Source organism: Canis lupus, chromosome 5 (assembly GCF_003254725.2).
Source record: "Canis lupus dingo isolate Sandy chromosome 5, ASM325472v2, whole genome shotgun sequence".
In the NCBI taxonomy this organism is placed as follows: domain Eukaryota; kingdom Metazoa; phylum Chordata; class Mammalia; order Carnivora; family Canidae; genus Canis; species Canis lupus.
The window spans coordinates 32056539-32068909 of NC_064247.1; the positions used below are offsets into that span (position 1 = coordinate 32056539).

The following is a 12371-nucleotide window of genomic DNA, read 5'->3' on the forward strand; positions in this document are numbered from 1 at the left end:
CACCTGGGCTGCCCTGCAGGTGGGTTTTAAGTGATAATAAATGGTGTGTAAATTGTAATCGGATTGGCAGGCAACTGAAATGTGAAATGTAGGATCTGGGGGCTGAGTCGGTGGAGAGAGTGTCAGAAGGTTCTTCCTTAAGTAGAATTTGAGGCTCTGGAGGACAATGGTAGGTTACAGAGTAGAGGTGATGTCTGTCAGGGGTTGGAGTCAATATGAAGAAGAGGAGAATGCCTCTAATTTGGGGGGAGGAAGAAAATAGGGTTTACTGGCAATGGTGTGAGCGGTGCAGAAGAGAGTCCCTGAGGGATGGCAGTAACACTGCTCTGTGGGTGTGTTGTGTGGTGAGCATTGAGGTTGCTCACGGTCCCTGATTCTTGAGTATTAGGAGAGGTGGCTTCAGTGGACAAGGTAGCATCTGAGAATGAGTCGATTTTACAACGAAGCTTCCAAATCACCTATATTGAACCATCTTATCAGGTAATAGACACTGAGCATCTCTCCAATGAACACTGACAGGCCCACAGTGTGCCAGAAGCACATGGCTAGTGGACTCATTCCTGCCATACCTGTCACCTGATGCCCACCCCTGGAGGCCTTCTGTTTATCACGAATAGTGTGTACACCCCCTAGACTGTCAATGTGTCTCATACTCGTTATTGTAACTATGCAATTTACAAACAAACTGACGGAAAGAGTAAACAGAAAGGCATTGTTTTTATTAAAACCAAGTTGACTGCTTTACAACTGTGAACAGGGATCGTTTAAAAAAAAATCACTGCCAATGCGTAGGAGTAGACAAGACAGCTGTAAATGGTTTGAGGAAAACTGGACAGATCTGAAAAGATATTGAATGTAGTCTTTCCTCCACAAGAATCTAGGTTTGAGCTCCTTTTTAAATAATGTCAACTCACCTGTTGTAGTTTACACAAGAAAGACCCAGGGAAGCTCTTATTGTGGATTCATGCTCAGAAAACATTTGAGCGTGACTGTTCATTTTTGGTTCTGTTTTATTTTTTTTAAGATTTTATTTATTTATCCATGACAGACACAGAGAGAGAGGGAGAGACACAGGCAGAGGGAGAAGCAGGCTCCCTGCGAGGAGCCCGATGCGGGACTCAGTCCTGTGACCCCAGGATCACTCCCTGAGCTGAAGGCAGACGTTCAACCACTGACCCCTTTGGTTCTGCTTTAAAGCAAAAATGTTTAAGATTTGTGTGTCTACTTTTTGAGTCCCTCTTGATCCAGCTATTTTGACTAACCAATTATAAGTCAATATGCAGAACTAGAAGCAACGTTCGAGCAGAAGGCTGCGGATTCAAGGCCTTCTGTTCACAACAGAACAGGAGGTCCAGGCAGGAGGCAAGCCCACGATGCGCAGGAGCGCTGGGGAGGGATGGATAGAAATGAGTATCTGAAGAAGGAATCTGGGAGGGATTTGTGCCTGGCACAGCAACTGTCCCTAAGGAGGATAGGGAGAACCAAAGATCAGGAGGTGGCAGGGGGAAGAACTGATCCTGATGGGACCCTTTACAGGTGCTCAGCTGAGGTGCTGGCTCCATAGAGCCTTTTTCAGGAAAGCCCCATGGAAGCTTCATGATTGTTTTGAAGAGGAATTCCCAACTCCCCCTCTTGACTCCACTCAGGACAACAAGCCCGACTCCTCCACCTGTCCAGCAGTATCTCATACTTGTCCTCAACAACAAGCCCTGGATCCTTGTCAAGATGGTTTACTCACTTTCCACTGAAAAAAACACCCCCGCACTTCAAACCTCCCACGGCTCCACTGTTGTCACCTCATTCATATATTCATTTATTCACTATTCGGGGGGTGGCTGGTGGGCCAGTCTGAAGGCCCCTGTGTGTAGTTGGCTACTGGGTGTGGATCTGACACCAGGGAACGTTTCCAAATGGATCCGGGTGGGTTGTCCCTTCAGGAGCTGCCGTGAGAACCCTCGGGTGTGGACGGTGGTAGGGACACAGGTGTCTGGGTAGAGCGGACCTGTGGGTGGGAGGCAGGGACCTTGGGAGTCGAGGCCGAAGGGACACTGATCTGGGGCGGCCTCCCGGGGAGGGGGGCAAGGGGGCTGGGCCTCGCACTGGTTAAATTGCTCACCTTCCCCAGCCCCGCTCCAAGTCCGAGCGGCTCCAAGCCTGAGCGCGATGGGCAAGTACACGATCCGCGTGGTCACCGGGGACTCGCTCCTGGCGGGTTCCTGCAACCAGGTGCAGCTGTGGCTGGTCGGCGAGCACTGGGAGGCCGACCTGGGGCAGAAGCTGAGGCCCATGCGCCGCGGGGTCAGTGCGCAGCGGGCGGGGTGCGGGGCTCCGGGTGGGGGACGGGCGGGGCCGCGGGGCCGCCTCACCTGCAGGCGGACTCGGGTCTCTCCAGGGACGACTCCGAGGGGAAGAGGGCTCTCTGAAGGGGCGTCCCCCCCACCCCGTCTGAGCTCGCTCCCCGCCCCACCGACAGACCGAGTTCAAAGTCCGCCCCCCTCCACCTGGGCCGCCTCCCGCTGGTGAAGCTTCGCAAGGACGAACACTTGGGGGACTTCGACTGGTTCTGCAAGTGGATCTCCGTGCGCGGCCCCGGGACCAACGGCGAGGCCCTATTCCCCTGCTACTGCTGGGTGCAGGGCTCTGGGATCGTCTGTCTGCCCGAGGGCACCGGTGAGGGCGGCGGGGCAACGCGGGGGGGCGGCGGGGCGGGGGGACGCCGGAGGAAGAGGGGTGGGGGGGATGCTGTGATGTAAGAGGGGAACACGTGAGGCAGGACAGGTTGTGCAGGGTGAAAGGGTGGGCCCCGTGTCCCCTTCCCCATCCCGGACCCGTGAGCGACGACCAGAGCCTGTTTAAGACGCACCGAGAGCAGGAAATCCAGAAAAGAAAGAGGATGTACCGGTGAGTCCAAGCAAGCCTCTGATCCCCCACCAGATCCCAAGAAACCCACCGCCCCACTCATCCCGGATTCTGTGTTCTCCCTCCAGGTGGGGCTCCTGGAAAGATGGGTTAATACTGCCTGTAGCAGGGAGAACACCGTGGGACCTCCCCAAGAATGAGAGATTCCAGGAGGATAAGGATTTTGACTTCTCTTTCTCGCTGGCAAAAGCGTATGTGCCAGGTAGTGGGTTGGCACCTGCACCCCAGCATGCAAAGTAGGGTCCTTTCTTGATCTCCTAGCATTGCCATTCTTTCCGCAGGTTGGAGGGCTTGGTCCTCAAGGGGACACAAATCCAGTTAAAAGACCGGAAGATTTCAAAAGAATATTCCCAAGTGCGAAGACTGCGCTGGCTGGTCAGTTACTACAATCTCCCCAAATCTATGTACATATTTCCAATGCAAGGCTTTGTGGGGGTTTTTTAATAAGATTTTATTTATTTGTTCATGAGAAACACACAAAGTGAGGCAGAGACTCAGGCAGAGGGAGAAAAGCAGGCTCCCTGAAGGGAGCACGATGGGGGATTTGATCCCAGGACCCTGGGATCACAACCTGAGCCGAAGGCAGACGCTCAACCTCTGAGCCACCCAGGCATCTCTCCAATGCAGGGCTTTGACAGAAGAGGGGGAGAGGGTAGGGAGAGCGATCTGTTAGTAGGATCAGAGGCACAGAACTTACAGCATGCTCCCCACCTGACGTCTTCAGAGAAGGTTTGAAATTCCTGGAAGGATGATGCCCTCTTCGGGTACCAGTTCCTCAGTGGTGCAAACCCCATGCTCCTGGCGCTCGAGCAGCCTCCCAGCCTGGCTGGTGCTGCCTCCAGGGATGGAAGACTTGAAGACCCAGTTGGAGAAAGAACTCCAGGTGCTGTGCTCTCTCTTGTTCATCCACAACCCCAGCCATGCTGCCTCCTTCTCCTACCCGACCCTCCTCATTTCCTCCATCAAATACTTAATCTACACCCTCCTCCATCTACACTTAGGGTTTCTCAACATTGACAGCCGAAATTTAGGGACAGATAACTGTCGTGGGGGCTGTGCTGTGCGTTGTAGGATGCTTAGTGGTACGAGATGCTAGCAACACCACCCTCATTGTGACAACCAGAAATGCCTCCAGACATTGCGAAATGTCCTCTGCAGAGGGCAAAGATCACCCCGGGTTGGTGGAGGACCACTGAATTAACCATCTGCTCCTTTTATCCCTCTTTTCTTCCCCCTCTTCCTCCTTTGTAAGAAACATTCCAGCCTTTGGGGAAAGCTCAGGCTTCTGGAAGGAAGGAAGAAGAGAGATTGAACAAAGCCCCAAAGAGCTGAAACTATGGGGTTTTTTTTGAGGAGAGGATACAGGAACTCCTGTGCGCTACGTTTAGCTAAAGCCTGAGGGGGGATGACTTTGGTTGTGGGGATTGAGGGCATGGTGGAGAACCAGGAAGTTTACCTCAAGAAGCTCCAAGTCTGATGGAAGATACTGGGCGTGGAAACCTCTCATTCGGGGCTTGGGTTAAGGGAAAACAGATTGATGTTGAAAGGAAAGACTTAAAAAAAAAGAGAGAGAGAGACTTGATGGGCAGAGGAAGGGACCAGCCTCCCAAATGAAATGGGAGGGTCCAGAATGACCTCATTATCTACCCCTGCTCCTCACCCTCCAGGCTGGATCTCTATTTGAAGCTGATTTCTCCTGCTAGATGGGGTCAAGCTTAATGTAATCATTTTAAAACAACAATATGTGGCCGCCCCTCTGGTTATGCTGAAGCTGCAGCCTGATGGGAAGCTCTTACCCATGGTCATCCAGGTAAGAGGCCCCAGGTTTCTTTTGCACAGACACGGATCCCCTTATAGACTGGGGCACACAGGTCCCAACCCCTCCCCTCTCTCCTGCTCCAGCTGCAGCCTCCTCATCACGGCTGCCCCACACCCATGCTGCCCTCCAACCCCCCTATGGCCTGGCTGCTGGCCAAGACCTGGGTCCGTAGCTCTGACTTCCAGATGCACCAGCTACAGTCACATCTCCTGCGGGGACACCTGATGGCTGAGGTTATTTCTGTGGCCACGATGAGGACCCTGCCCAGCCTGCATCCCATCTACAAGGTATGTCAGCGTCTCTTCTGTATTTGACTGCACTTTGTGTCACACACCCTTTGAAGCCTCGGGAAGCACCTCCACAGAGTCTGACCTTGTACTAGAGGAAGTCATCTGGGGTTTGTAGCTACAGCGGACGATTTGGCCTAGGACATAACAGTAGGTAGGATGTGCCTGGCCTTTATAAACTGTGAGCGAGGAGTGAAGGAACACACGGAGCAAGACAAGGGACATCCACTGAGGTGGGAGGGAAACAAAAGGCTTGGTGTCGTGGAGGCCAAGGAGAGAAAGCACTTGAAGAGGGAGGCACGGTTATCCGTGTGACATGCTGCCAAGAAGCCAGCGACATCACAGCCAGAGGAGCCACATTTGGACGTCAGTGTGGAGGCCATTGGTTAATCCACTGAGTGATGTCTGGGGGAGTGGAGGTGGCGGCAGGTGACGCAGGTGACGCAGGTGACGGGAGAGATGGGGCAGAGGGAGCCTTTTGAGAAGACTTGCTGTGGAAGGGAAGCAAGAAGTGAGGAGGCTGCTGGGAAGGCATGCATGCGGGGAGAAGCCAGGGTTTTCTGTGCGAAGGTATCCAGGATGAGGCGTGTGTGTGTGTGTGTGTGTGTGTGTGTGTGTGTGTGTGAGAGAGAGAGAGAGAGGGATGGGGGTGGGGTGGGGGGGGACAGGGGTGGAGAGAGGGGGAGGAGGAGCGAGGAGGAGAGGAAGGAGAGATTGCCAGGGGTGACATTCCAGGGAAAGCACAAGAGGACAGGAGACATTTGCCTTTGCAGGGAGCAGAGATACTTCTTCTTCTTCCTCTTTTAGATTTAATTAATTAATTAATTTAAGAGAGAGAGAGCATAAACAGGGGGATGGGCAGAGGGAGAAGCATACGCCCCATGGAGCAGGGAACCCGATGCAGGACTCAATCCCAGGACCCCGGAATCATGACCTGAGCTGAAGGCAGAGGCTTCACCGACAGAGCCCCCCAACCCTGGCGCCCCCCACAGATACTTCCTTGAGGGGAATAAGACACAGGCACGAGATAGTTTCACATGTGGGACCTTTGCTAGGTTTTGTGGTGCGAGACCAGAGAGTCCTGGGATTCTTAGAGATCATGTGAGACTGTACACTCCTCAACCTGGGGAGACCTTGGGAAGACCCTTCCCCATCTGTCTTCTCCCACATCTTACCCTGACCCACTCCAGTCCAGCGGGAGGTCTGTCGTTCTCATGGAGACCTGCCCTCTGCCTTCTTCTCTGTCCTTGCTCCTTAAATTTCCACTCCCCTCCTGGACCCCAGGATCCCCCCCTTACCAGTCCTGTTCCTTTCTCCCACAATCAGCTTCTGATCCCACACTTCTGCCACACCATGGAGATCAACATCCCCGCCTGGAGCAATCTTGTCTCCAGATGGGGAATTTTTGACCTGGTACGGAGTAGGATGGGTAAGGAGGGCAGAGGGCTCAACAGTGAAAGCATCCGGGGATCCCTGGGTTGGTGCCTGCCTTTGGCCCAGGGCGCGATCCTGGAGTCCCGGGATTGAATCCCACGTCGGGCTCCCGGCATGGAGCCTGCTTCTCCCTCTGCCTGTGTCTCTGCCTCTCTCTCTCTATCATAAGTAAATAAATAAATCTTAAAAAAAAATAAAACATTAAAAAAAAAAAAACAGTGAAAGCATCCCGATGGGTGTTTGGCTGGCCCCACCACCACCAGCCCTGCATCCCCCATGAAGGCATCTCCCTGATTCCCTCACACCCGGGGAGGGACCTGAGCGGGACCACTGACTAGAATCTGACCCTGAAACCGGCCCCCCACCTCCACCCCCCCGTGGCTGATCCTGGCATCTGCGGGGGGTCGTCCTCAGGGGGTGAGCACCAGTAGCGGAGGCCATGTGGACATTCTCCAGAGAGCCACAGCTTGCTTGACCTATCATTCCCTCTGCCCTCTGGCCGACCTGGCTGACCGTGGGCTCTTGGATGTGAAGGCTTCTCTCTAGGCCAAGATGCCCTCAGGCTGTGGGGGATCATCAGCCGGTGAGGGTGACGCAGAGAGGGCGACCCAGCGGGCTTGCTGGAGAGAACGAGGAGGGGGTGGGCCACAGGTCCAGCTGGCCCCGCGGTCGGCCGCCTGGGACCAAGGGCTTTCTTGCCGGGGAGCAGGTACGTGGAGGGGATGGTCGGTCTTTTCTACATGACTGATGAAGCTGTGAGGGATGATCCAGAGCTGCAGGCCTGGTGCAGAGAGATCACCGAGACGGGGTTGCAGGGTGCCCGGGACCGGGGGTAAGTGCGAGCCCCTCCCCACGACCCATGTCACCTCACCCGCCCATCAGCAGTGCACACTCACAGTGTCGTAAGCCCCCTACCGTGGGTGCCCTGAGCACCCCGGGGGGCTCACCGGAGCATCCTCCAGAAATCTTCCTGCCCTCATGCACCCAGAGCTCCCTCCGCAACCAGACCCTTTTCTCCCGAGTATTTTCCATCCTCTCTGTAGCACCTGACAGTGCCTTTCACTGACATGATGCTTCTGTCATGTCCTGGTCTCAAAGTCGCTGCTTCCATTCTGGTCACCCAGGTTCCCCGTCTCCTTAGACACCCGGGTTCAGCTCTGCCACTTTGTCACCATGTGTATCTTCATGTGCCCAGGTCAGCATGCCTCTGCCCACCTGGGCCAGGTAGGCGGCTGCGATCAGCCCTAGGGGCTCCCGGGATGGAGTCGGCGGGAGGTCGAGTGCCCTGTGGTCGGCCTGGGTTCCTGAGGCTCCTGCACCTGCAGCTGGACTGGTACTCCTGGATCCCCAACGGCCCGTGCACCATGCGGAAGCCCCCGCCCGTCTCCAAGGACGTGACAGAGAAGGATATAATGGACTCGCTGCCCACGGCCCACCAGGCCCACATGCAGAAGACCTTCACAAAGTTCCTTGGCAGACGCCAGCCCATCATGGTGGAGACCGATGCCTGGGCCCTGGGGGCTGGCGGGGAGAGGAGGCGGCTTAGGAGGGGTGGTATTCTTGGCTGAGGGGCCCAGGGCTGAGCCGTTTCGTTCTCCCCTTCTCAGGTGGCCCTGGGGCAGCACAAGGAGAGATATTTCTCAGGCCCTCGGCCCCAGGCCGTGGCTGCCGTGGACCAGGAGATAGAGGCCCGCAATGCAGGCCTGCAGCTGCCCTATGAGTACCTTCGACCCAGCATGGTGGAGAACAGCGTGACCATATGAGAAGGGTCACCCCGGAGCTCCGGCCTCCCCAAGTGCCTCTGAGCACCCTCCACGTTCCTTGGCCACATCCTCTTGTGACCAGACTGACCACCCCCCCATGCTGTGTCGTCCAGGCGCCCAAGGCGGCTGCCTCAAACAGCTCCAGGGGACTCACAGGGAGGGGTTCCTGTTGACTTCTGGAGCCCAGCATCCCCTGTGCCCACCCTACCTTAATGTCCAGCCTGTCCTGCACTTCGGCCCTCTCCTTTTCCCCAGAGGATCTGGCTTACCCATCATTAAAGAAAGACCTGATTAAATAATAAAGTTGGTTTTGTGAGGTCTGTTGCCCTGCCCTCACTCAGATTTCAAGGAAGAAAAATAAGTGCTGTCCTGGAGTAAAAAGGTCTTCCCGCAATGAGTGTTCCCTTCAAGGGCTTCCTTCCGTCCACCGACAGAAGTTTTGAGCGGCTTCTTGGAACCCGGCTGCGGACAGTAGCTCTTGCCTTGATGCTTCTTGGAGTCCTCACCCACGGCGTCCCATAGGCTGCCTCCAAAGGTCTCCAGCGTGACCCCTAGCCCCGCCTTCCCTCCATCGTGTTCCTTGCCTGGGCATCCCCCACGTCCCTCCCCAGGACTCCCGATAAACCCTCCCCTCGTTTCTGCTTCTTCCTCCCTCCAGCCATCCAAATGTACATGGTAGCCCACAGTCTGAGACGCTGCAAACAGACAAATAAGGAACTAGCTAGAGCAAGTACCAAGGGGTTTCAAATACATGATCTCAATTTATCTACATTGTACTGATGATGATGATGATGATGATGATGATTATTTTGCCCAGGCACTTCTGCGTACAGCAGGCGTACTGTTGCCTCATGAGAGTACCGTCGTTGCTCATCTCCAGCTCAGGAAATGCACTAAATCACATGCCTGGTTGGACCTGCATTCTGGTGCTGTTTTGTGCTATTTTACCAGAATGATGGTGTTATCTGGAATTTTGCAGCACAGCAGCCGTATGTGGGGGGCGGGGGGAATGAATGTGTGCAAGCATCCTGAGTTCTTGAGCACCCCCACCATTCCATTAGGCTGGGCACCCTGTTCCAAGCTCATCTCTCCATCTCTGTTGCATTCTATTCTGTGGTAATGTAACAGCAGGTCCTCCGTATTCGTTTCTGGCCCATAGAGGGATTTTGATTCAAATATCACAGGATTGTCCAAAAAAATTTTATATCATCTATCTATCTATCTATCTATCTATCTATCTATCTATCATCTATCTATCTATCATAGAATTGTCTCCAAACCTCTACCAGGCTGCCAAGCGACCTTAGTATGCTTCCTTCTTTGGAGCATTTGCATTGTTCCCCCCCTTCCCTTGTTTTGCAATAAGTCAAAAGCAACCTAACAAAACCAATCTCCTATTATTTACAAAGAGAACAGTTAATGGTTGGACATGAAAGGATAAAGGGCCACAGCATTTGGCCAGTGTGGACTAAGTACTTTGGACAAAGCACTTCTATTATGTCTGGGTTTTAAGTCTGCTAGTGTAGATTCTAACTAGATTTTTAGTTTCTAGTCATTCTAACTAGATTTATCTGCCTTTGAGTAGGATGCTAGGCTTGAGGGGTACTAGTGATGGATCGCAGATCTCCTTAATCCCATCAGGGGCTAAGTTTATTGGATGTCGGGCTTCCATCCTATGAGGCCAGAATGTCTAGCCCACTCCTCGGGTGGCTGATCTTTCAGGTCCCAACCAAAAGTGAGACAGAGGGGGCATCTGGGTGGCTCAGTCAGGGAAGCATCTGCCTTGGGCTCAGGTCATGATCTCAGGGTCCCGGGATCGAGCCCCCATGTTGGGCTCCCCACTGAGCAGAGAGTCTGCTTCTCCCTCTCCCTCTCCCTCTGCCCCTCCTCTCTCACTCACTCACTCATGCACTCTCTCTCATAAATAAATAACATTTTTAAAAAAGAGTGAGAAAGAGTGAGCAACAGATATGGTGAACAATTAATCACACACATCAACAGCCACAGATTAAAATACCCCTAGAAGCCCCGAACAGGACACAAAAAACAAAACAAAACAAAACAAAACCACACTTCTTCCTAAATAAAGGGGGAAAAAAGCATGGAAAGAAATGTAAAAATGCTGAAAACCAAAGACGGAAGAAAAACTTTACAAGTAGCCAGAGGGAAGAAAAATCCCCTTAACTTCAAAAGGACATCAAGAAGAGTGTTTTTTTTTCTTTCTTTTCTTTTCTTCTTTTCTTTTCTTTTCTTTTCTTCTTTTCTTTCTTTTCTTTTCTTTTCTTTTCTTTTTTCTTTCTTTCTTTCTTTCTTTCTTTCTTTCTTTCTTTCTTTCTTTCTTTCTTTCTTTCTTTTCTTTTTTTCAAATGAAACACTTGGAACGACACGCCGGGTGCTGGAAGACAGAGGGATATCTTCCGAGTGGTAAAAGAACACTGCAGGCTAGAATAAATGAGGAATTTCTACAAATCAATAAGAAAAGGCAGGCAACCCCGTATAGGAATGAACAGAAGACTTACGGCCCCCAAGGGGACACCCAAAGGGCAGCAAATAGACGGAAGGGGTTATACTCATTGATTGTGTCAATTCTGTATCACTTTAACACGTCTGAGGTACCTGGAGGCAGGTGCAGCCTGAGCTTCCCAGGGGCTTCCCTGATGGACTTTGAGGACCACCCATTTCACGGCCACTCAGTGATGGTTAGTGAGGGCTTTTTTTTTTTAATTGAAGGATAACTGACATACAATATTGTATTCATTCCAAGCATACAGCATAATGATTTGATATTTATATACATTACAAAACAGTCACCACAATGAGTCTAGTTACCGTCTGTCACAAAACAGAGTTGTTTTAATATTATTGTCTAGACTCTCTATGCTGTGACTACATCCTGGTGTCTTAATTATTTTATATCTGGAAGTCTGTACTTCTAAATCTCCTTTCCCTATTTTTAAAAAAGATGTTATTTATTTATTCATTAGACACACATGGAGAGAGGCAGATACACAGGCAGAGGGAGAAGCAGGCTCCTTGTGAGAAGGCCGATGCGGACTTGATCCTAGGACCCCGGGATCATGCCCTGAGCCAAAGGCAGACGTTCAACTGATGAGCCACCCAGGCGTACCACTTATTTTATTTTCAGAAGGAACCTACTAGAAGATTTCAGCAACTAACATAACACTTTTTACTGGGAGAGGCAATCTGCTCTGGACCCTGAGTACCTCTGAGTACCTGATTGCTCTTGGGCTATTTCTCGGTGTTGTTTTCACAACAAGTAACCATAACAAGGTAATATTACCCAGAGACAAAGAACAGAGTTGAATCCACTCATTATAAAAATGTTGGGTTCCCCCCAAACCAGTGGTCTCTCCTATCATGCAACCTGTTTGTGCGGTCATCCATCTAGACCCGCTGTACCTCACTCATGGGTCATGGGAGGGTGTGAGGGACTCATGCCAACATGGGCTCTTCTATTGCTCTTCCTCTAAGTAACCATGTTCTTTGTCTCCAAAGTGGGAAGCTTGAGTCTTCTGTAAACCCCCCAAGAGTAGCAGGCTAGCTGGCTAGTTTTATTATTATTATTATTCATGAGACACACAAAGAGAGAGAGGGAGAGAGAGAGAGAGAGAGAGAGAGAGAGGCAGAGACACGGGCAGAGGAAGAAGCAGGTTCCCTGCAGGAAGCCTGACATGGGATTCGATCCCAGGTCTCCAGGATCATGCCCTGGGCTGAAGGTGGCGCCAAACCTACAAGCCACCCAAGCTGGCTAGTTTTGAGTGGGCTAAAGTCTCTGACCCTTCACAGTTCTTGACACAGTTATCCACTGGCAAAAATTAAAAAGTGACAACATTCTGTTCTGGTGGGGGTGTAAAGAAAAAGGCACCCGAATACTACCCTACAGGTTTTCTGGATAGCAACTTGTTAATACCTAATATACTTTGAAGTATGTGTGTCCCCAGATTCACTGAGTTTATATATTAATTATGCAGAGCTTTTTACATGTCAGTCATTTGATAATGACTCCCATGCAGATGAATCAAGATAGTGCAAAAGTGGCAGCAGTGACCTCAGCCTCATGATGTTAACATCTCCTTTTGAATAGTCATCCCAGTTGCTAACAAATGGAACCTGCTTTCACTCTTTCTG

At 51.9% G+C, this 12371-nt stretch overlaps 1 protein-coding gene across 1 annotated transcript; it reads left to right on the forward strand.

Moving 5' to 3' along the window:
- The first annotated feature begins 7659 nt into the window (after positions 1–7659).
- LOC118354760 (polyunsaturated fatty acid (12S)/(13S)-lipoxygenase, epidermal-type-like) lies at positions 7660–8473 on the forward strand. Its single transcript, XM_049110132.1, has one exon. It carries the CDS (start codon positions 7719–7721, stop codon positions 8025–8027), a length of 309 nt encoding a protein of 102 aa, XP_048966089.1. The 5' UTR covers positions 7660–7718; the 3' UTR covers positions 8028–8473.
- The last annotated feature ends 3898 nt before the right edge of the window (positions 8474–12371 follow it).